The following is a 21,040-nucleotide window of genomic DNA, read 5'->3' on the forward strand; positions in this document are numbered from 1 at the left end:
GTATAGGTTCTCCTCCATGAGCAGGGGCTGGACTAGAAGACCTCTAAGGTTCTGTCCTATTCCTATTCCTATTCCTATTCCTACATTCTATTCTATTCTATTCTATTCTATTCTATTCTATTCTATTCTATTCTATTCTATTCTATTCTATTCTATTCTATTCTATTCTATTTTCTATCCCATCCCATCCCATCCCATCCCATCCCATCCCATCCCATCCTATTCTATTCTATTCTATTCTATTCTATTCTATTCTATTCTATTCTATTCTATTCTATTCTATTCTATTCTACTCTACTCTACACTACTCTACTCTACTCTAATGAATGACGCATAAGCCAGAAAACTGTGGACCTATAATTATGAGCAATGACTGCTAAAGAAAGAAGTGAAAAAAAAACAACCTAAAGTCAAAAGAAAAAAGAATCAGGCAGATCCAAAGGTTTTGAACCTACATCTTTACCGTGACTCCGCTGATGTTTTCAATGCATTATATCAGAGGTCTCCCAACCTGGCCACTGTTAGACTTGTGGACCTCAACTCCCAGAATTCCCCAGCTAGCATGGGTGGCTGAGGAATTCTGCAGCTGAAATCCCCAAGTCTTAAATTGGCCAAGTTGGGAGACCCCCGCCCCCTTTTATTATATGACTCCTTCACCCTCAAGTTATAAACATATACCAAAATGCACCAAGTTTTGAAACCACAAAATAGCACGTGAGAAGCCTGTGGCTGTCTTCTTTACCTGTGCCCGTTCCTCATCAAATTCTAGGCAGCCCATGCCGTCCAGCCTTTGGAGATCTATCCAGCCTTTCCAAATAACACAAACCCCATTAAGGATCATGGGTGCTTTTAAGTAGACCTGGAAAGTGAGAAAAACAAATGCTGATAAGTGAGGAAGATGAAGCTAGGCAGAGATTTTAAACACATCACCGCATTATCTCTTTCTGTATCAACTTTTAATACTAAACGTCATTAGGATAAATCCTACAAAAATGGGCAAAATGTAATAATAAATTCAAACACACACAGAACCTTTTCAACACCAGGGTTCTCCAACCTTGGCAACTTTTAAGACCTGTGGATTTCCTCTCCTAGAATTCCTCAGCCAGCCAAAGTTGAAGTATTGGTACTAAGTTCTCAGATAATAGGAAATTACCTCAAAACAAGAAAAATAACCAACAGGAATCTGAGTTGGAACAAGGTGTTTTTCAGCTGTTTTGAACTGCCTCTACTTTTGTGCAGACCACCACAGCAATCAGACTGATAACACAAACAAAACTTCAGCTACTACCGGTATATTAATTAAGATTCTAATTAGGATAATAGCAGGACACAGGCAAAAAATAAAAAAAAATCAACCTTTAAAATATTCAAGCCATAGGTTTACTTTCAAATATGTACAATATGGTAACAGGAAAAACAGACATTCAAATACATTTTGTGATCTGTATTTTCCCCACATCTTAAGTCCTGCATAAAAAAACAAAAATCCGTATTATTTTGCACAATTGTTGTTGTTGTTAGCTGCGAAGTCGTGTCCGACCCATCACGACCCCCATGGACAACGTTCCTCCAGGCCTTCCTGTCCTCTACCATCTTCTGGAGTCCATTTAGGCTCACGCCTCCTGCTTCAGTGACTCCCTCCAGCCACCTCCTCCTCTGTCGTCCCCTTCTTCTCTTGCCCTCAACCTTTCCCAGCATTAGGCTCTTCTCCAGTGAGTCCTTCCTTCTCGTTAGGTGGCCAAAGTATTTGAGTTTCAGCTTCAGGATCTGGCCTTCTAAAGAGCAGTCAGGGTTGATTTCTTCTAGGACTGACCAGTTTGATCGCCTCGCAGTCCAAGGGACTCACAGGAGTCTTCTCCAGCACCAGAGTTCAAAGGCCTCAATTCTTTGGTGCTCAGCCTTTCTTATGTTCCAGCTTTCACTGCCATACATTGCAACTGGGAAGACCATAGCCTTGACTATACGCACTTTTGTTGGCAGGGTGATGTCTCTGCTTTTTAGTGTGCTATCTAGATTTGCCATGGCTTTCCTCCCCAGGAGCAAGCGTCTTTTAATTTCTTGGCTGCAGTCCCCATCTGCAGTGATCTTGGAGCCCAGGAAAATAAAATCTGTCACTACCTCCATTTCTTCCCCATCTATTTGCCAGGAATTGAGAGGGCCGGATGCCATGATCTTGGTTTTCTTAATGTTAAGTTTCAACCCAACTTTTGCCCTCTCCTTCTTCACCCGCAAAAAGAGGCTCTTTAGTTCTTCATTTTGCACAATACATTTAATTAAGAAAGAACCCACCAAGAGTGAAAAACCATTAAATAACAACAGACTGGTCAGCGTTTATAGCAGTAACAGCTTTTATAAAGTGTTTAGATCATAACAATTGTATTGAAAAAAGTGTATCTTTTTAAAAGTGCTGGCACAATAAATATTGTTCCTGGAAACAGTTTTGTAAAAAAAAAAGTTGTTAAGAGCTCTTCACCATGCAGAGGATTGAGACCTTTCTGGAACTGAATTAAATTACCCCAGGTTTCATTTGAGAAGAAAATTCTGAGTCACTCAATATAGGTGCCCCTTGTTTAATAATCATTTCAATAAGTGCTGAGTGAGTGAGAGTTACAACTGGTTTGGCTGTAGCAGTGTCAAGTGATTGTGATTCTTGCCAGCTTCCCACAAGCAAAGTCAGTGGGGAAGCCAGCAGGAAATCACAATCATGTGAGTTCCTTGCTTAAAGACAATAACCAGGGATTACTAGAACTGCTGTCACTAAGCAGTACAGTTGTGTGATGTCATGCTTCAAAATGCATTGCTTTAAAGGCATACATTCTGATCCTAATTGTCAAGCAAGATTACCCATAAAATCTATTGGAATCATGAAAGATTTTTTGGTCTTTAGTTTAGTTTTTTTTTTAATAATTCATCGGATATAGGCATACTTCCTCAGGGCTTGGTGATACAAGAAGATTCTTTTTTACAAGTTGTATTTCATTTGGCTGATTCAGAATGAAAATAACCAGTATTAATTCTCATCCCCCACCCCTGCAACTCATTTTATGATTGCCAAAATTTAGGGAGAAACTGAGCAAAGAGCTATAGAAGCTAGATACCTGCTCAGTTTTACTTAACTCCATTTAAATGCTTGTTTTTCCAAAAACAACCTAGACGGCTCACGTTTCTTTCTTTCTTCAGAATTTTGTTTTTCAGACCACCCCCAGCAAAAAAATCCAAGAGTTATCTATCTAGAGCCTGTGGGTGTCACATCAGATCCATCCTGTGATAGCAACTGCACTACCAATAACTAGAATTTTATCATGGAAAAAAAAACATGATGAAAATCCGGAGACTGCAAACAGGTTATCTTAAGACAGGTTATCTTAAACAGGATGCAGGGCTGGAAGGAGCTCTATCAGAGACCCACATCAAAATCAGGTTAACAAATCCAAGTCCTCCTTTAACCCATTAATGCCTTTGAAACAGCACAAGAATTATTGCACGAATCTGAATTAAGAGGGGTATGGTATTGCACTGATTACAGCTTATTTGTTGTGGGTGGAAATAAAAGTCCCTGTTTCCCATTAAGTTGTTTCCCAACAGTTGCAAACAAACAGTTTGCAGAATGAATTGTGCTTGGTTGTTTTTTTTTTGGTGTTTTTTTGTCTGTTTGAAACTGAACCTACTAGTAGGAGCTTCTGTCTTCAATAATGAGATTCCAGTACAGTTTTCCATTTTAAAAATGCCTCTCTCCAGAGGGCGCTTATTAAAGAAAGTTGAAGATGACACTATGACTAAAGAACTTTTGCACTCCGCATCAGCAAGGCTTTTTAAGGGGAATGGGGTGGAGGAAGGAACAAACAGTGAAGCCGCAAAATGATAACGCTTCTGGGACAACAGTGTCTTTTTAAAAGTAGGAGTCTCAAAATCATCCCAACCTCATAATGTTTTGACTGAAATGAGTGTTCAGAGCTTAGAACGAAACAGAGTTTTGTTCCCAATGTGGAATAAAATAAGGCATTCGTCTTCCTTTTCTTTTTTTCCAAAAAAAAAAACCTAGCAGTTCGAAAGCACGTAAAAATGCAAGTAGAAAAATAGGGACCACTACGGTGGGAAGGTAACAGTGTTCCATGCGCCTTTGGCATCCAGTCATGCCGGCCACATGACCATGGAGATGTCCTTGTACAAACGCTGGCTCTTCGGCTTTGAAACGGAGATGAGCACTGGCCCCTAGAGTCGGAAACGACTAGCACGCATGTGCGGGGGAACCTTTACCTTTATAAAACATCAGACACAGGTTTCATCCACATCTTATTGTCAGAAAGTATTTGAGGAGAATTGGAGCTGAAGGAAGATCAGTAAAAAGTTTTAAAAAGTTAGAACCATTTGAGACTTGGGGTGGTGGTGGTGAAGATCACTGCTCACTTGGCAGGTGAGTTTGCCGCTGCTTTAAATTGTTTACAGTAAGAAAGTTATTCGTGAGTAAGCAGTGCAATGACGTCTCATGAATCGGGCTCTTTTTTAGAGGGAGACTGCCAAATGTAAATTGTGCAAGCAGCGTGTCCGTTAGAAAGCAAGAATATGGGGAGAACAGGGGCGTGCAGAATGGGTGAGAAATATGTGTGATGACAATTCTGCTCCAGCCTCAGAACTAAACTTGGTTGGTTCAAGTAGTTTTGTTCCAAGTCACAGAACATAAACCCCCCCAACAAGCAAATTTGATTCAAACAAACATTCTGCCACCCTCACTTATATTCTGTAGCAAAACACCGAATCTGTCAAAAGTGCTGCTCTGAGCAAAAACAATTTCTTTCTTATTTCATGCACACACTGCCAGGGAAGTCTGTTTCTGCCAGTCTATTTTATAGGGTGAATCTGTCACATCTTTTCTGTATTCAGCTCAATGGATATTTGTGCAGTAAGGCTCTAAAAACATGTTTTATCACTTTGTTACTGCTTGAATCTTCTGCTACAGGACTTTTAAAAGCATTTCTCTTGCTATTTTTTTCTAGTTTTGGATATGTACATTTACAGGTAGTCTTCACTTAAGAACAGGTTGCTTAATGACCATTGGAAATTACCACAGTACACCCCCAAAAAATTACTTTTGACTACACTTAAAGTTACAATTATTGTACACCCTGCAGTCACATGATCACATTTCAGGTGCTTGGCTTGCATTTATGTTGGACTGCAGAGCCCTGCCATCACGTGACCATAATTTGCAATGCTTTTGCCCAGTTTTTGGCACTTTTCACTGGTTTCTGGCAAAAAGTACCCATGCGGGAGAATGGATTGGCTTAACAACCTTGTGTTCCATTGAACAACTGCAGTAACCATTTTACAACTGTCATAAAAATGGTTATAAATGCAGTTTAGTGACAGCAATTCCAGGTTCAGTTTTGTTCATTTTTAACATGAGGTCTTCCCTGTAGTGTGGACTCCCACACAACTTTTGTGACTGCATGATGAAATGTCCCCCTATTTCATGTACATTCCACTCATGTTTATAAGCCAAGACACTTGGTACAAATAACCATTACCTGTAATACTTTTTACACATTTTTGTGGGATTTAAACTATTAAATGAGAGTTTATCTCACTTTTCAACATAATCCAGGCTGGCAAAACTGAATTACAATGATAAAAAAAAGCCCGCAAATATGCTTGGTACTCCAGCAGTTGGGCATTATGCATTATTTATTTACCAAATTCATACGTGACCAATTTCACTGAACTTACAAAGCATTACAGCAATGGAAATATCCCTAGCACGTGCAGCACTCTCAACAGTAAAGCATCCCACACAAATATAAAATTTCGAACAATCAAGAGTAAATCACGAAAACACCTACAGAACAATGAAACAAGCAGAGTAACACCTTACTATAGTCAACACACTAATAATCTCTATTACACAATTCGGTGACGGTTACACCATATCCTGCTGATCAGTTAACAAGGTAGCAATAGACAATCTTCAGCTCTTAAAATGCTTCTAAAATTATGTTTCCAATATTTTCCAGAAGCCACCACAGTAAGGGCATATTTAATACTCAAATGGAAGCTGTTCCATAATGCTGGTGGTATCTGGCTCCCTGCTGTAATCCTGAATTTATTTTAGAATAGGCTTTTTAAAAAAAATTCCCTTCCAACCAAACTGTTTCCCAATGTACAGGCAAGTCCCACAGCCCCGTGTTCTGACATTTTTCTTCCAAGTATGTAAATGAATATCCCCCACCCCCCCCCGTCAGAGAAAGAAGCCTACGTTTGCAGCTTGGAAGAAACTGCTGCTATTGCTGAAGCCGTTTGACCACATTTCCTTTTTAGAGATAAAATTGGTTTCCTCTTCATTGCTAGCTCTCTTTGGGTTTTATAGCTGTCATATCCTCTTAACAATCAGTTCCAACTTTTAAAATAAACCAGTGACCAAGTAAAATTACCTAAGTGGAGACCAAAGTCTTTTGAATGATTCGAACACTTTAGCCAGGAATCTTGATCAAGGAATAATATGCTGCTTTTCACTCATGCCACCTGCAAGTGGCACCAGGAAACCAAGATGCCTCTATTGACCGAGTTGTTACTTTACGCCCAAATAATGATGTTTGTTTTCTTCTCTCCTAAATTGCTTGAAGCCTTGGATCCTAGTGGAGGAGATGCTAAACAAATCTACACCAGCTGGGAGGAAGATCCAAGGACAAATTGCTCACGTCTGATAGCTCAGAATTCCGAAGAACTCCGATTAAGGCTATGTATAAACAATGCGTGCTATTTCACAGTCAGGCAAAGTAGCAGCCGAAATTTTATCTCATGAAAATTAATCTTGGGAACATTATTAACGCTAGGCTATATACAGAAATAACGTTTATATTTCAAGCTGCATCTGTTTTAAAAACGGTACCTGTGATACACACATATACATTTTTTTCTAGTAAAATACAAAGAAACTTCAAATACAAAACTGCTTAAAATGAGCTTAGTACGTACATAAAATCTGAAATCCGATTTTCAGCTGGAGCCTCCTGTTGCACCTTTAGTCAAGATTTACAAGGAAGGTTCCACTTGCCTTACTTTAAGTTAACACTACTACGAATCTGTGTAATATTAAATGCACGTGTACTGGAGAGCTAGAGCAGAAATTTGGGACAAGGGCCTACAAAATCTTCTCTCTCTGCCTTTTCCCAGGTAAAAGGGAGCTAGAATGGGCTACAGCAAATTATTCTTTCCTGGAAGCCTGGCATTCAAATATACAATAGCTGATCTTTTTTTCTAGTATTCAAATTGTTAAGAGGGAAAGCTATTTTAGCTTTGAGATGACATTAAAAAACCTCATTATTTATCAACTTGTTTTCCATCATTAATGCAAATTTACATATAAGCAGTAAAGTAAAGGTAAAGGTTCCCCCGCACATGTGTGCTAGTCGTTTCCGACTCTAGGGGCCGGTGCTCATCTCCGTTTCAAAGCCGAAGAGCCACCACTTGTCTGAGAACGTCTCCGTGGTCATGTGGCCGGCATGACTAGACGCCAAAGGCGCATGGAACGCTGTTACCTTCCCACCGTAGTGGTCCCTATTCTTCTACTTGCATTTTACGTGCTTTCGAACTGCAAGGTTGGCAGAAGCTGGGACGAGTAATAGGTGCTCACTCTGTTATGTGGCACTCAGGATTCGACCCGCCAAACTGCTGACCTTCTGATCGACAAAGTTCAGCATCCTAATCCACTGAGCCACCGCGTCCCATATAAGTAGTACAGACACTAATTTTAGACGTACGAGTTTAATACACAACTTTTCACTGGGACTCTTTACAAAAGTATCTTGAAAGAAACATCATGACTCAATGACCGACAGTGAGCAGTCAATAGTGATGGTTAGAAGCTTATGCGTTAACAAGCAGCTGCTTTGAACAGAAGTGAAAATCTACTGCAAGCCAAGTCAGCAATTTGAAATTGTAGCACCTTGGATAACACATCAATTTCGCTAACTATCTGCTGGAGCCTATTTTCGGTGGTAAGATATTAAAATGTATAAAGGAAATGTTATGAATTACAGAAGTTTTAACTCCAATAATGATTTTCACAATATCCAAGAATATGAACTGTATCTTTATTGATGCTCCTGATTTCTGAGGAAACGAGCATGTTTTAGTGTCACAAAAGCATCCTAATGTTTCTCAGATGGCAACTTTCTATCTTTGAGCTGCCCACCACCAATGGACTCTCAAATCCATGAAACACTTATCCTATGACACTCTATCAACTGCATTTTATGGTATGAAGCTTACACACAAATGCACAAGAACATTTACATCCTGATATGTAATTTAGCACTCGGGCCCAGTATTAAAGGTAAAGGTAAAGGTTCCCCCACACATGCGTGCTAGTCGTTTCCAACTCTAGGGGCCGGTGCTCATCTCCGTTTCAAAGCCGAAGAGCCAGCGCTTGTCCGAGGACGTCTCCGTGGTCATGTGGCCGGCATGACTGGACGCCAAAGGCGCACGGAGCTCTGTTACCTTCCCACCGGAGTGGTCCCTATTTTTCTACTTGCATTTTTACGTTCTTTCGAAATGCTAGGTTGGCAGAAACTGGGACGAGTATCAGGCGCTCACTCTGTTACGCGGCACTCGGGATTCAACCCGCCAAACTGCCGACCTTCTGATCGACAAGCTCAGCGTCCTAACCCACTGAGCCACCGCCTCCCTTATTACTAAGGGACTAAGTATTACTAAGCTACTATTACTAATGTAAGCTTCTATAGAAAGCCAGTTCAGACTATATGTATTCTAAAGTTGTCAAAAATCTTTTTTTTCCTTTTTAAAAAGACAACTGAATCATTCCTAACTCAACTGAATGCGTGTAACTGACCAACTGCCAGCCATCAATGAGTCAGCACTGTCAGAGCCACCACATGGAAACCGTAAAATAGTAAGAACATCCCACTGCATTGGAATTTGTTTTCAGTCATATTCCCAGCAACTATATCTATCATGCATTCTTACAGAATAGACTCAGGTGAGTCACTGCTCAAATATCATCCTATACACTTCTCCTATTCACAGAACTACAGTTAACAGTCTGTCTGCTTATTAGATACGGCAACGAAGCCTGAATGTTTATCTCAACTGACTCTGAATCATCTTACTAAACTAGACGAATGAAATGGCATTCTCATGTTGTACTTTTACTAAGCACCATTAAGTAGAACAAAATAGTGCTGCAGTGGCAACAAAGAACAGCTTGTATTTTATCAGCTTCTCTGAAAACTTTGCTGCAATCTGACCAACGTGCTTAGGAGAAATCTTTCAAATGGCTGACAAGTATTCGTTGTGATAATAAACAGCAACTTTAGAAAAAATAAATAACAGTTTATCCTTATAATTACAACAGCAGCAGTGTTAAGGGTAATATATATTCCACGTCTACCTAGAAGTCACACCCGGAAATCTTTGCCAAGCAACAGCACACTGGATCACTTTGATCTGTGACTGGCCAAACGGTGTTCTCTACTGTTTACATCACAAACATTCCAAAGCAAAACCCAACATCAATTACGCAGAAGGGCAACCTGCCACCACTGTTTTAAAAGGGACAGACATGCCCTTCGAAAGCCTACTAGGTCTCTAATTACAAACACTCCTTTCTCAAGCTGTCTAGCCTTTAAAATATAAACACTGCAACTGAGTTGATAAAATACCTCAAAAGAATAGGGGGCTAATTACCGTGGTCCTGTCCCTTGACTTACAAGCAGTAAAGTAGCTCTCAAAGACACTTTTCGGAATAGGTTGGCCTTCAGTTTAACACATTAAACTTAAAACGGGCCAAGTGTTCGAATAATTGTGTGTGTGTGTGTGTGTGTGTGTGTGTGTGTGTGTGTGTGTGTGTATCCATGATAGGAAACAAACCTGTCTAGCTTGACTACCTGTCTCCCATAGCATCTGCCTGACCAGTTCAATATGGCAGGCCTGGTACTCCAGTTTCCATCAGTGAAACCATGAATGAAACTGAGCTTTAATTATGCTCTAGGACAGGGGTCCCCAACCCTCAGTCCATGGACCAGTACCGGGCCACGGCACGCCAGCAACCGGTCGGCACAAACAAGCAAAAGCCCCATCTGCAGGATGCAGGCAGCACACGAAACCACGCACCCTCCGGTCCACGGAAAAACCTCTCTCCACGGAACCGGTCCCTGGTGCCCAAAAGGTTGGGGACCTCTGCTCTAGTAGTCCCTTCACTCAGCATGAAAACGTTAAGAACTATATTGCTAGTTGTGCAAAGCCAAATACCTACCTTGTCCATAACTTGGTCGCTTCCAAGGTGGAAATCCAGAGCTATAACTTAGGTACAACATATACCTAACATTTTCCTTAATACTTGGCTTTTCAGAGGTATACTTCTCCTGGTATATGTATCGTGTGACCATGATGATTAGTAGCACCCACCAGTACTAGTGCCTTCCTCTATCAATCTACCTAAGCGGTTTTTAATGTCGCTTTTAAGGTTAAGCTGTGTAGAGGAACGGGAGCTGCCCAGCAAACTACAGAAATTCAAGTCTCTTATGCCTCCGTTTGTAATAGACGTAAGTCCTCAACGTACGACCACAACTGAGCCCATCATTTTTGTTGTTAAGTGAGACGCTTGTTAAGTGAGTTTTGCCATTTTATGACTTTCTTGCCACAGTTGTTAAGTGAATCACCGCAGTTGTTAAGTAAGTAACACGGTTGTTAAGTGAATCTGGCTTCCCCATTGACTTTGCTCATCAGAAGGTCCTAAAAAGGATGCTGCAACCGTCATAAGTATGAACCAGTTGCCAAGCATCTGAATTTTTGATCATGTGACCATGGCCATAAGTCACTTTATTCAGTGCCACTGCAACTTTGAACGGTCACTACATGAACTGTTGTAAGTCGAGGACTACCTGTAATGAACCCAAGGAAAGGTGTGGTTCTTGTTTCTGTGTAAAATGTTCTCCCAAATGTGGTGGGAGATCTTGCTCTTTTGGGGGGTTTTGTAATGCCAAAGGCAACAACTTCTCTTCAACCTTATTGCCACCAAGCCCTGTCACTACTGCCGTTTTGCAAGAGCACAAATATTATCATTCCTATTTCCCTTTCCCCTGTAATTTTTCTCTTCCTCATTGTTTTTAAGCTGTAATTTGCTTCCTTTTGTCTCTTTTTCAAATGCTTATTTATTTATTCGCTCTAATTTGTATGGTCGCCCGTCTCATCTAAGCAACTCCGGATGGCTTAGGATTGCTGGCGGGTGATCCCCAGGGGGACAGCGTTCTCTGTGGGCGCGCCTGCCCTATGGAATCAACTGCCAACGGAACTTCGGACTGCCCCTGACCTTTGCTCGTTTCGCCGGGACCTAAAAACCTGGCTCTTTGAGCTATCTGGCCTGGACTGAGGGGTTTTAATGATTTTAAATTGTGATTTTGACTTTTTGGGGCTATACTTAATTTAATTTTATTTTAATTTTATATTGTATTGTTTTTAAATTCTGCCCTGTAAACCGCCCTGAGTCCTTCGGGAATAGGGCGGTATATAAACCGAATGAATAAATAAATAAATAAATAAATGGCTCCTAACAGGTTAGAAACAATCCAGTAGAACAGGTTCAAACTCAATAGACTGTACAAATGTATTAAAGTGGTCTGTTTCATACCAATTCATACTTGTAATTCAATTTATTCTGCCTCGTATTAGGTAAGATTACATATTTTTGCGCCATCTAATTTTCTGCTCCTTGATGTCTTTTAGAGGTGGCCTAAAGATATGACTTTTGAAGTGAAATATAAAGACAGTTAAGTACATATGGACACATTAGCATAGAGGAATCAATGGGGCCCTTGGTACTGTCTGAGCTTGATTGTTCTCTTGTAGACATTTCATTACTGTACTAGGTAACATCATGAGTGCATCAGTAGAAGGGTCACTACTGTAAGGTGAATCACAGTCTAGAATGAGATGAGGGAAATTTGGCCATCACTAATTATGGATCATTAACAAAAAATTAAACACAGTATGGTTCCTCTTGTGCCAAAGCAAGTTCAAAGTAGGAAGTCTATGTTCAAAGTAGTTTAGCAGGAACAATAAAAAGAAATTAAGACGAAGTTAGGTTCAATTTTCATTCATTTCTATTCATCAGACATGTTGAATTAGGCTCAAGATTTAAGATTAGGAATTTGGGTAACTTCACAAATATTAGGCGGATACAAATATAATGTCCACATTTGATGGAAAATAATATACCGTATATACGATAAATATTGGTATAATGCAATAAAGTTGAGTCATTATAGGTGGGCTGGAAGTCCCAGCAGTGGTGACGGCAAACTCAGACCTTTATAAAGAATATAAATGCATCAAATTGGAGAATCATGTCCACTGACGTGAAGCTGGCATTTTATTTCAATGTTTTATTTCAAAATACATACACAGAAAAGCATCAAAAGAAGCTGGACCACCACGGCGAGGTCTTTTCTTTTTATCTTCATAGGGAAAGCAAAATTTAATTCAAAGGTTCGTGTCCTGTAATCATAATTATTACAATGTACAACTTATTTTTGAATGTGTATGTAAAACTGATGGAAACGGAAGATGTAGCATTATGCTGGTCTTCACAGCAAATTATTATAATGTGGCAACCAGCAAAGAAACATCAGTTTCTATGAATGGTTTAACACAGCAATGTAATTAAACCCTATTAAAATTACTTCCTTTATCTGTAAATAAATGATACTCTATGACCCAATGAAATGAGGAGGGGGGGAATGAATGAATAAAAGTCTACAAATGAATTGCAGTGTTTTCCCTTAAGCACTTATTCATGGTAAGACCACCATGATTGCCAGCTGGCATTCTGCCACACATCTGGACAACAAACCTCACAGGAATAACCAATATACTGCTCAGCTTTGGAACAGTGTCAGTCAAGTGACAGCAGTTTACAAGAAGTGAAAGACCAACTTCTATTCTACGGTCTGAAGAGGCAGCAGACGGGGTCCTGCCTTGTCATTTTGAGAACGAGGGTTTACGAAGTCAGCAAGGCTTAAAAACAATTAAGGAAAAAGTTGTTGCAACAAGAGCAGGGGAGCTTTTTTCCTACCAGGAGAAGAATAGCGACCTGTAATGGCAACGGATAAGGGACGCGGTGGCTCAGTGGGCTAGGACGCTGAGCTTGCGATCAGAAGGTTGGCAGTTTGGCGGGTCGAATCCCGAGTGCCGCATAGCAGAGTGAGAGCCTGTAACTCGTCCCAGCTTCTGCCAACCTAGCAGTTCGAAAGCACGTAAAAAGGCAAGTAGAAAAATAGGAACCACTCCGGTGGGAAGGTAACAGCGTTCCGTGAGCCTTTGGTGTCTCGTCATGCCGGCCACATGACCACGGAGACGTCCTCGGACAAGCGCTGGCTCTTCGGCTTTGAAATGGAGATGAGCACCGGCCCCTAGAGTCGGAAACGACTAGCACACATGTGCAGGGGAACCTTTACCTTTACCTTTAATGGCAACGGATGATGAAGCCGCTGACATTTTTCTCCCATCGCTCCTTCCTCCTGCGTAACAAACAGAAGAAACCAAGACTGCTCTTGCTGAATTAATATCCTTAATATCCCGCTGGGATGAAATTAGGAAAGACCCAAGTACAGCTGTTAGACTACAACTGCCTACTTCTTTTGGATGATGTTACTCAATTTCACTCTGAGCGCACAAGAGGCTTCCAACAATCCTATTAAATCTCAACAGTGCGGTGTGATGTTCCAGTGCAATGGGGGAAAAAGGGCTTCGGAATGTGTAGAGAATAAAAGCAGCACCTGTCTCTGATTCATTGCAGCAGCCACATATGTTTCCAGATTTCCCAGAGTTGCTGCTGGGAGGCTTTCACAGCAGCCACCCCCCTCCTGGAAATGGTGCAGTTGCTTTAATGAGTCACATATCGATCCTACATCTGTGCCCCTACACAGTCTGAAGCACTTAGTCCAATCTGAAGCATACAGAAGCCTAATCACAAAATACTTTGCCCCAGCGTGCACATTTGGATGCAAACATATGTAGGTATAAACTTGCCAAACTCTTTTGTTTATTTATCTGGATTTCCCACATACGGACTAAACAGAACAGGAGCTAGATAAAACTCAGATCTCTTAAAATATCGGAAGAGTTTTAGATGACGGCTACCCTTGGGGAAGACCATTGAGCCCATACGAGCCCTGGCAAAACAGGAATTTTCGGCTCACTCTCTCTACAACCTCCATCCTGGCTGGAAGTGATGAAAGGAAAACGTGACACAGTGCCTGAACGACTCTTAGAAATCGTCCTGAATCTCGTGGTCACTGGTAGTGAAAAGTGGCTGAGTTATCAAGGAGGGTCAGGATTGATCTTACTTGTAGGACTCATCCAAGGATATGACTCACTGCCCAACCCAGCCTTGCTCCCACTCTCCACTCTCCAAAAAGACAGGTGATCCACGTGTCCTTTGCTGGCGTTTCAAGTGTGCTAACCTGGTCCAATGCACTCCTCCTCCCGTGGCTAAGCCACAGAAGCCTCATTCCACACACAATAGTCTCTACTTTCCAGAGAGGTTTACCACGGCTTACGGCCATTCCTGCGTTCCAAATTTGGCAGTTCTCGACATAAAACCATTCGTTTAGTGATTGTTCAAAGTTGCAACAGCAGCGAAAAAAGATCATTTTTCACACTTACAACCGCTGCAGCATCCCCACGATCATGGCTACGTGATCGGTATCTGGCCATGTGTCAAATGACTCATGACAGCTGCAGCGTCCCGGGTTCATGTGATCACCATTTGCTACCTTCTGACAAGCAAAGTCCGTGGGGAAGCCAGATTCATTTCACAACTGCATTACTAACTTAACTGCTGTGACTTACTTAGCAACTGTGGCAAGGTCGTAAAATGGGGCCAAACTCACTTAACTGTCTTGCTTAGCAACAGAAAATTTGGGGTTTAATTATGATCATATGTTGGGGACTACCTTCTCACTTGCAGCCACTGCTGTCACCGATGCCGCACCTATTGCCATGGTGCTGTATGTCCTCAACAAGCTACCTAAAATAAATACATGAACATGAGATACATAATTATTTTTTCCCTGACTCATCGTGGCCTGAAGCTTTACTTTGTATAATATGATCTTGCCGTAATGGAATGACAAGGTGACAATAATGGAAACTGTTTGCTACCGTGTATGTTGTAATAGTTGTAAAACCGATTCTACAATCTTTTTTTGGCAGTGGATATTAAACAAACACCAGGGTAATTAAGTCAGTAGTTTGTTATGGGAGCAGTTTTGCTGAAAATCAGAAGTGCCAGTTTTGAGCAAAACCATCATAAAAAATGCAGTCATGTGAACACGGGATGCTACAAATGACTGTAAATTGATCACATGCCTGCAGAGGGGGCCCCACTATCACAATTTTGAATCTGGGTTGTAAGTCCCCTTTTTCAGGTCGGTTGTAACTCTGAACAGTTGCTAAGTAACAAATCATTAGCTGAGGAGTACTGGCATTACCAAAGATCATATAAACCAGGGTTCTCCAATCTTGGCAATTTTATGACTTGTGGACTTCAACTCCCAGGGCTGGCTGAGGAATTCTGGGAGTTGAAGTCCAGAAATCGTAAAGTTGCCAAGGCTGGAGAACCCTGATATAAACAGCATAGTCCCAGGAAATGAATATTTATAACATGTCCGTCTTACAGGCTTTTATCCAATAGGATAGCTCTTACTCTGAGAGCTGTTATTTTCCCCAAGGGTAACAAGCAGCTATGTACAAGATGCCAATTTTACCGGATCAACCGTAAAAAGCAAAAGGAAGTACTGATGTTTTAAGGCCGTTGCTGTCCTAGTCGCCTTTTTCTCACCAGCTGTTTCCCTTTTAGTACAGACAACCTGCCACAGGAAGCTGATCAGTTAGTCTTGATGTTATCTTTGGTACCTGAACACTTAGTGAAACTATGGCAGGATCATATCGTACAAAAGTAAAGCTTCAGGCCATGATGAGTCAGAAGAAAAATAATTATTTATCTCATGTTCATGTATTTATTTTGGGTATCTTGTAGCAGCCCCAGCAGCAATTTTCAGATTGTGTGCTTATCAACAGAAAAATTGTAATGAATCTACTCCAGTTCGCAATATCTAAACATTTAGAAGTTTCGCCACTTAACATACCTAATGCAATAGTTCAGCCGCCGCAAATGTTTTCACCAAAAGTGGATGAGGAACTGCTGGATTGAAAGTTTCAGGACAGAGACACAACTGAGGTGTTTCCTACATTGTTTTATGATAAAATGCTTAGAATATATCCATTGTGCATCTGCAATTGCAAGCTAATTTTTTAATTAAGAAGGAATTCTTTTCTGACGCAGATAGGTGAACATTTTAAATTTATATACATAAATTCTACGTATGGGACAAAATTAACTATTCTAGCACAAAGTGCTTTAATGTACCACTTTTGTTAAAATGAACAATTCCATTCATTAAGCTAAGTGTCAAGTTTAGAAAGCCTACTGCACACAGCTAAATGAACAATATATCTGTAGCGAACGGTTAAGTCTTTATTGTTCTTTATGCTAGAATAATTGCTTGTTGCTTGATCCATACTAAGGGCACAGTGCACAAAAATAGGAAAATTGTATTCACTGAATTATTTCTCACTCTCATGCATACATACACACCTTAAGGAACACTTTCACATGTAATAGAAGGTAAAGGTAACTTTTGAGAATTCCATTGTCAGAAGACATACGTAATGTTCTATGAGTTTACGAGTGCCATGCATAATTACTATACTGTTTTTATAAAACCTGCTGATATCGACTATTAATTCAAATAAGTAACATCTTAACGTCAGTTGGAAATCACATAAACCAGAGATAAATATCAAAAGGGCAATTATACTGCAATGCATGTTTTTAGCTGCTTTCTTCTTTCACAAAGCAAATGATATTGTATAAATAATAACATCAAAATCTGAATAACAGACGTGGCACTACGATTGTCCCAATATATTTATTAAGAATAATATAGCTTAATATTTCATTACTAATATTATAGCTTAATATTTCATTTGTTAAACCATGGAAGAAAAGTAATAGTAATCAGAGCTTCTTTGTAGTTTATTCTCTTCTACTGAGATTAAAACAAAGTTAAAAAAACAAATCCCACAACAAATTAAATGGACAACTGCAAAGTAAGTTCAGGTTTATAAGTAATGTATCTCCAAACTTTAACATGGCCAATTTAAAAGTTTATTTCAAAAGCGGTACTCTTAAGAAGACTAGTTTTTTTAAAGAAAACTTTTATTCAACAAAATGTTCTTAAAATATTAATTACAATCACAAAAATTGGTAGTTACACAGGTAGACAAGGATTTCTCAGAAATACAACCCATAATATGCAGTTTGGCTCCAGAATCCCAAAAATGCAATCCGCCACCAAACCAAAGCCTGTTAGTTGTGCTTTGCCAGCAACCAAAGCAGAATTTGGGGCTAAAAAAAATTAAGGGGAGGTTTTCCATGTAAAAATTCAATCCAAATTGAAAATACCAGGGAAAAGTGAAAGTAGAAGTGATTGTCAATTTCTGCTTGCCACTATACTATTTTGGTTCCCTGACCGTGACAGACCCAAATTATGGAAAACGGCATGAAAATAGCAACACAAGGCTCCATGGGATTTGGGTGCGCTGCAAAGGATTGCATAGAAAAACCAGCAAACTTAATTATGTGTGTTTGCAACAAATTAAACATTGTGAGAAATATGTCGCTGGATGCCCCTCCCCTACTTAAGATTTTTTTCTGACCAATAATTATACTTGTTTAGAGGTGAAGTTAAAATGAGAAGCTTGAAGAAAAAGGGACACATTTTTAAACTGGGTGTGCAAAACATTCTGACCTGTTCCAATAATTTAAGTGCATTTGTAAGAACGGAGCATTTTCAGAATAGAAGGAACAGGATGAAATGTTAGATGATGGAACACTGTGTATAAGAAAATAGCTATTTGTGTTGCTATATAATTCCTTTTAGAGGTCCATGTATAGAAAAAAAATCAGGTCACTACAAGATTTTTCTTCTGATTTTTTTTTTAAAAAAGGATTGGTGAAATAGAACAATATACAGCTATTAAAGAAGCGCCCATGGTCTGGAGAATTATAAGCAAATTTATCTTTTACATTTTACATTACTCAATAATGAAGAGCATAATTTATTTTGTTCTTATACTAGGGTAAAAGTAGATTTCAAATACATCCGGTGCAGATTTTGTGAATTTCAATAGGCAAAATATAGTAATGTTAGGCAAAAGTAGACCAATGCAATTTGGGGATTCTAAAAATACACATGGAATTCATTCAGGGTGAGATTATTTTAACTGACTACTTTTGAAAGAAAAACAAATATTATCTGTGTTTTCTAATATGTACCCTTTTCTACAAGGATTTCCTGTATCTATGTAGATGAACTGCCATATGTTAAGTTGACTATAAACTGAAATCATCTGAATGCTGAATTGGAATCTGACTGTTCTGAACGCTGTCAGAATGTAGATAAAAGATTACATTTCATGAAGCAAAATTTTCCCTTTTCTTTAAAACAGATATTATTTCATGGAAATGCAACACAATTTTCTCTTCTTTCTTTTCCAACACCCAATGCTGTTAATTTCTCCATACCCTAACACATCATTGCTATCTGTTGACATCCAACCAAAATCTTTGTATACCATGTGTATTTCACCATTTAGCAAAAGGCGTATTACACAGGGTTATAGAGGAAAACATAGCAGCTCTTAAGGATAATATTGTGTATACAAATTTTAAACAAGTTTCAATAATGAAAACAAATATCTAAAGGCCACCACACTTCTAACAGGCAGAAAAACATTCTTTATAAACAGGCAGAAATTTATCTACAGTATTGTTACTGAAACAGCAATTTGGGGCTTCAGAATATTTTGCAGACAGCACGGACAATGTGCTGGAAATAGCAGTTTCAGGCAACTACGGTAATCTCCATAAAAATGGATATGTGTATGACAGTAGCACATTCATTCCATGTAATGCTTAAAGTTTGTTTTAAAACCTCTAGAAGACAGATCTAGATGGCTGCCATCTATCCTTTTGTCCTTACCTTGCCTCCCTCTCTTTCAAAGTCAACATATTCTCGGGTTGGTGTTTGCCGCTGCTCCCCCTGCCAGCTGGCCGGAAAAAACTGGAGAGACAGATTGGTTCCTGTGGCCACAAAAGCCTTTTAGAAAAATCAATACAAACAGGATCAGGGAGCAAGACATTACATAAATTATGCAAGCAGTCATTTATTTTTACATCGGTTTATGTCTTAAAGCTGAACTGCACAGAGGATACTCAAAAGTCCCAAACATGGACTCATCGTTTTTCTTAAGGACTGAGTTACAGACATCTGATTTCATTTTGACAATATTTGCTACAGGTTGCTGGAAAAATAAGATACTTATATGGAATCAATACTTTTTATTATAAATTGTTCTTGAAGACGTTTTACAATTCCAAGTACCGTCTGAAACTCCTGCATGAGTTTTTAGCCCTCAAATGTTTTGTAAGGTACATTTTCCCGCTCCTGGTAATTTTATAAAAAAGCGCTTTCAGTTTTAGTTACATTTATTTACCTTTGCTTTACTACTCAGAATCGTGTGGGGAGCTTAGTGTAGTACAGCAAGGCTGAGCGTTCTTTACTGAAACTTTGTCAATTTCAAATTCTTTCCACCACTCGCACAAATAGAGGAACACAAGACCGGTGTATCTATTGCACAAGCTGACTAGAGGAACTGCAAGGGAGGAAAATGACTGCAGATATTGAAAGTAACATTTTCATTCAAACCTTACTTCAGACGTGCTGCAGAAATATTAATTAACCCCTTTCTACTGAAGTCAAGAATTTGTAAATTCAACTGTATGCATCTCTTCAAAAAACCGAAAGCTCGGAGCAAAGCAAACTGTGTGCCAAAGGGAACCAAGCAAATACAAAGAGTTTCAAAATGTACATAATGATGCTTTGGGAATCAATTCAGGAATAAAAGAAGACTTTGTAAGGGAGCAAAACCATTGCCAGAATAACTCTTCTAACAGCAAAGTCAGAAGTGTATCTGTATTAAATCAACATGATTCCGGGAAATAAGGCAACAAATCAGTCACCTCCCTTGAGATACAATCCTTAAGGGGTATTTTAGGTATTAATATCACAGATGAGATGAGAAGACAAAGAAGAAATCCCATTCATATTTTTTTTCCAAAATGTACAAAATATATTGCACATGCAGAAAACAGAAAGCTAGAGAGACCTTTACATCATTTGAATTTATCATTAAGTCAGATCTCCTCCCCTTTGTGGGTTTTTTTTTAAAAAAAGATTTGTTTACAATCTGAATTATATTTTTCATTTTTGCATTTCTGCAAATGTAGGAGCAAGGGTCAGAAATAATTCAGTGTGTGTTAACTGTAGCCATGGACAATATAATCAAGCCTTGCACTGCAGAAGTACGTCTATGCTCAGATGAATATAGCAATGATTTAACTAAAGTTCTTGCATGAGGAAAAGACACCACTTTGATGGCCAGGGGCTAACAAGTAACTGGGATGGGGAGACTTATGGGAGAGATTCAGGACAACAGTGGGTATGAAATAAATAAATAAATAGTTATAAATAAATAAATAAATGTTATAAATAAACAACAAACAGTGGGCATGAAATAAATGGACATTTTCATGAATGTAGAAAGTTTTGCGAGGGACTTTAAAAAGATGATGGTAATTCTATGTTAAGGAATACATTTTTGTTTTCATACATCTCTTGCCAAATTACAGTAGGAAATGACAGGAGCTCCAGGAATTGGAAAAAAAAAGAGACACATATTTCCTAGAGCTCATAAACTACATGTAATTCTTCCACGCTTTAAACTGTATGGTAATTAAATGATAATGTCCAAAGATAGTTTAAAGTTTCAAACCTGAACTTTTGGCATTATGTAATATGGTACACAAAGGTTTTGGGTGGGTGAGAAGGAAAAGGGTCAC

The 21,040-nt window shown here is 39.3% G+C and overlaps 1 protein-coding gene across 4 annotated transcripts in view; it reads right to left on the minus strand.

The window, feature by feature from the left end:
* The window catches only part of CBFB (core-binding factor subunit beta), a 42,938-nt gene that overhangs the window by 13,362 nt on the left and 8,536 nt on the right, over window positions 1–21,040 (minus strand). For all 4 annotated transcript variants that reach the window (XM_083370186.1, XM_083370188.1, XM_083370185.1 and 1 more), the window contains exons 3-4: window positions 19,122–19,238; window positions 743–859 (exon numbers count right to left, since the gene is read on the minus strand). In XM_083370186.1, the coding sequence (XP_083226312.1) occupies window positions 743–859; window positions 19,122–19,238 (234 nt within the window). The remainder of the gene's footprint in view (window positions 1–742; window positions 860–19,121; window positions 19,239–21,040) is intronic.

Source organism: Vipera ursinii (genome assembly GCF_947247035.1).
Source record: "Vipera ursinii genome assembly, chromosome: 10".
Taxonomy (NCBI): Eukaryota; Metazoa; Chordata; class Lepidosauria; order Squamata; family Viperidae; genus Vipera; species Vipera ursinii.